At 61.1% G+C, this 391-nt stretch overlaps 1 protein-coding gene across 1 annotated transcript in view; it reads right to left on the bottom strand.

Annotated features, from left to right (window-relative positions):
* The window catches only part of EMH_0096180 (uncharacterized protein), a gene marked incomplete at both ends in the record, with an annotated part of 1,613 nt that overhangs the window by 498 nt on the left and 724 nt on the right, over positions 1-391 (bottom strand). Inside the window, one exon of the mRNA XM_013502353.1 lies at positions 200-390. Coding sequence (XP_013357807.1) covers positions 200-390 — 191 coding nt within the window. The remainder of the gene's footprint in view (positions 1-199; position 391) is intronic.

Raw genomic sequence — 391 nt, forward strand, 5'->3', positions numbered from 1 at the left:
GAGCAGTGTGGCAGCAGGTAGCTGTAGCTGTGCTGCCTAAGGAAGCAGAAGGAGATAGCTGCAGCAGCTGCAACAGCTGCTGCTGCTGCTGCTGCTGCTGTTGCTGCTCTGGGGGCCCCTTCAGCAGCAAAGGAAGCAGCAGCGCAGCAGCAACGGGAAGGGCCCCACACCGCAAGACAAAGGTGTGCGTACACCCCACCAACCACTCCTGCTGCTGCTCTTGCTGCTGCTGCTGCTGCTGCTGCTGCTGCTGCTGCTTCTCTGATTCCTCCAGCTGCCTCTTCAGCAGAAGATCTTGCTGCTCCTTCTGCTGCTGCTGTTGCTGCTGCTGCTGCTGCTGCAGCAGCAGCAAGGCCTCTGTGTGTCTCCTCCAGGCCTCCGCCAGGGCACT

The sequence above is a fragment of the Eimeria mitis genome, genomic scaffold (assembly GCF_000499745.2).
Source record: "Eimeria mitis Houghton genomic scaffold, Emh_scaff8933, whole genome shotgun sequence".
In the NCBI taxonomy this organism is placed as follows: domain Eukaryota; phylum Apicomplexa; class Conoidasida; order Eucoccidiorida; family Eimeriidae; genus Eimeria; species Eimeria mitis.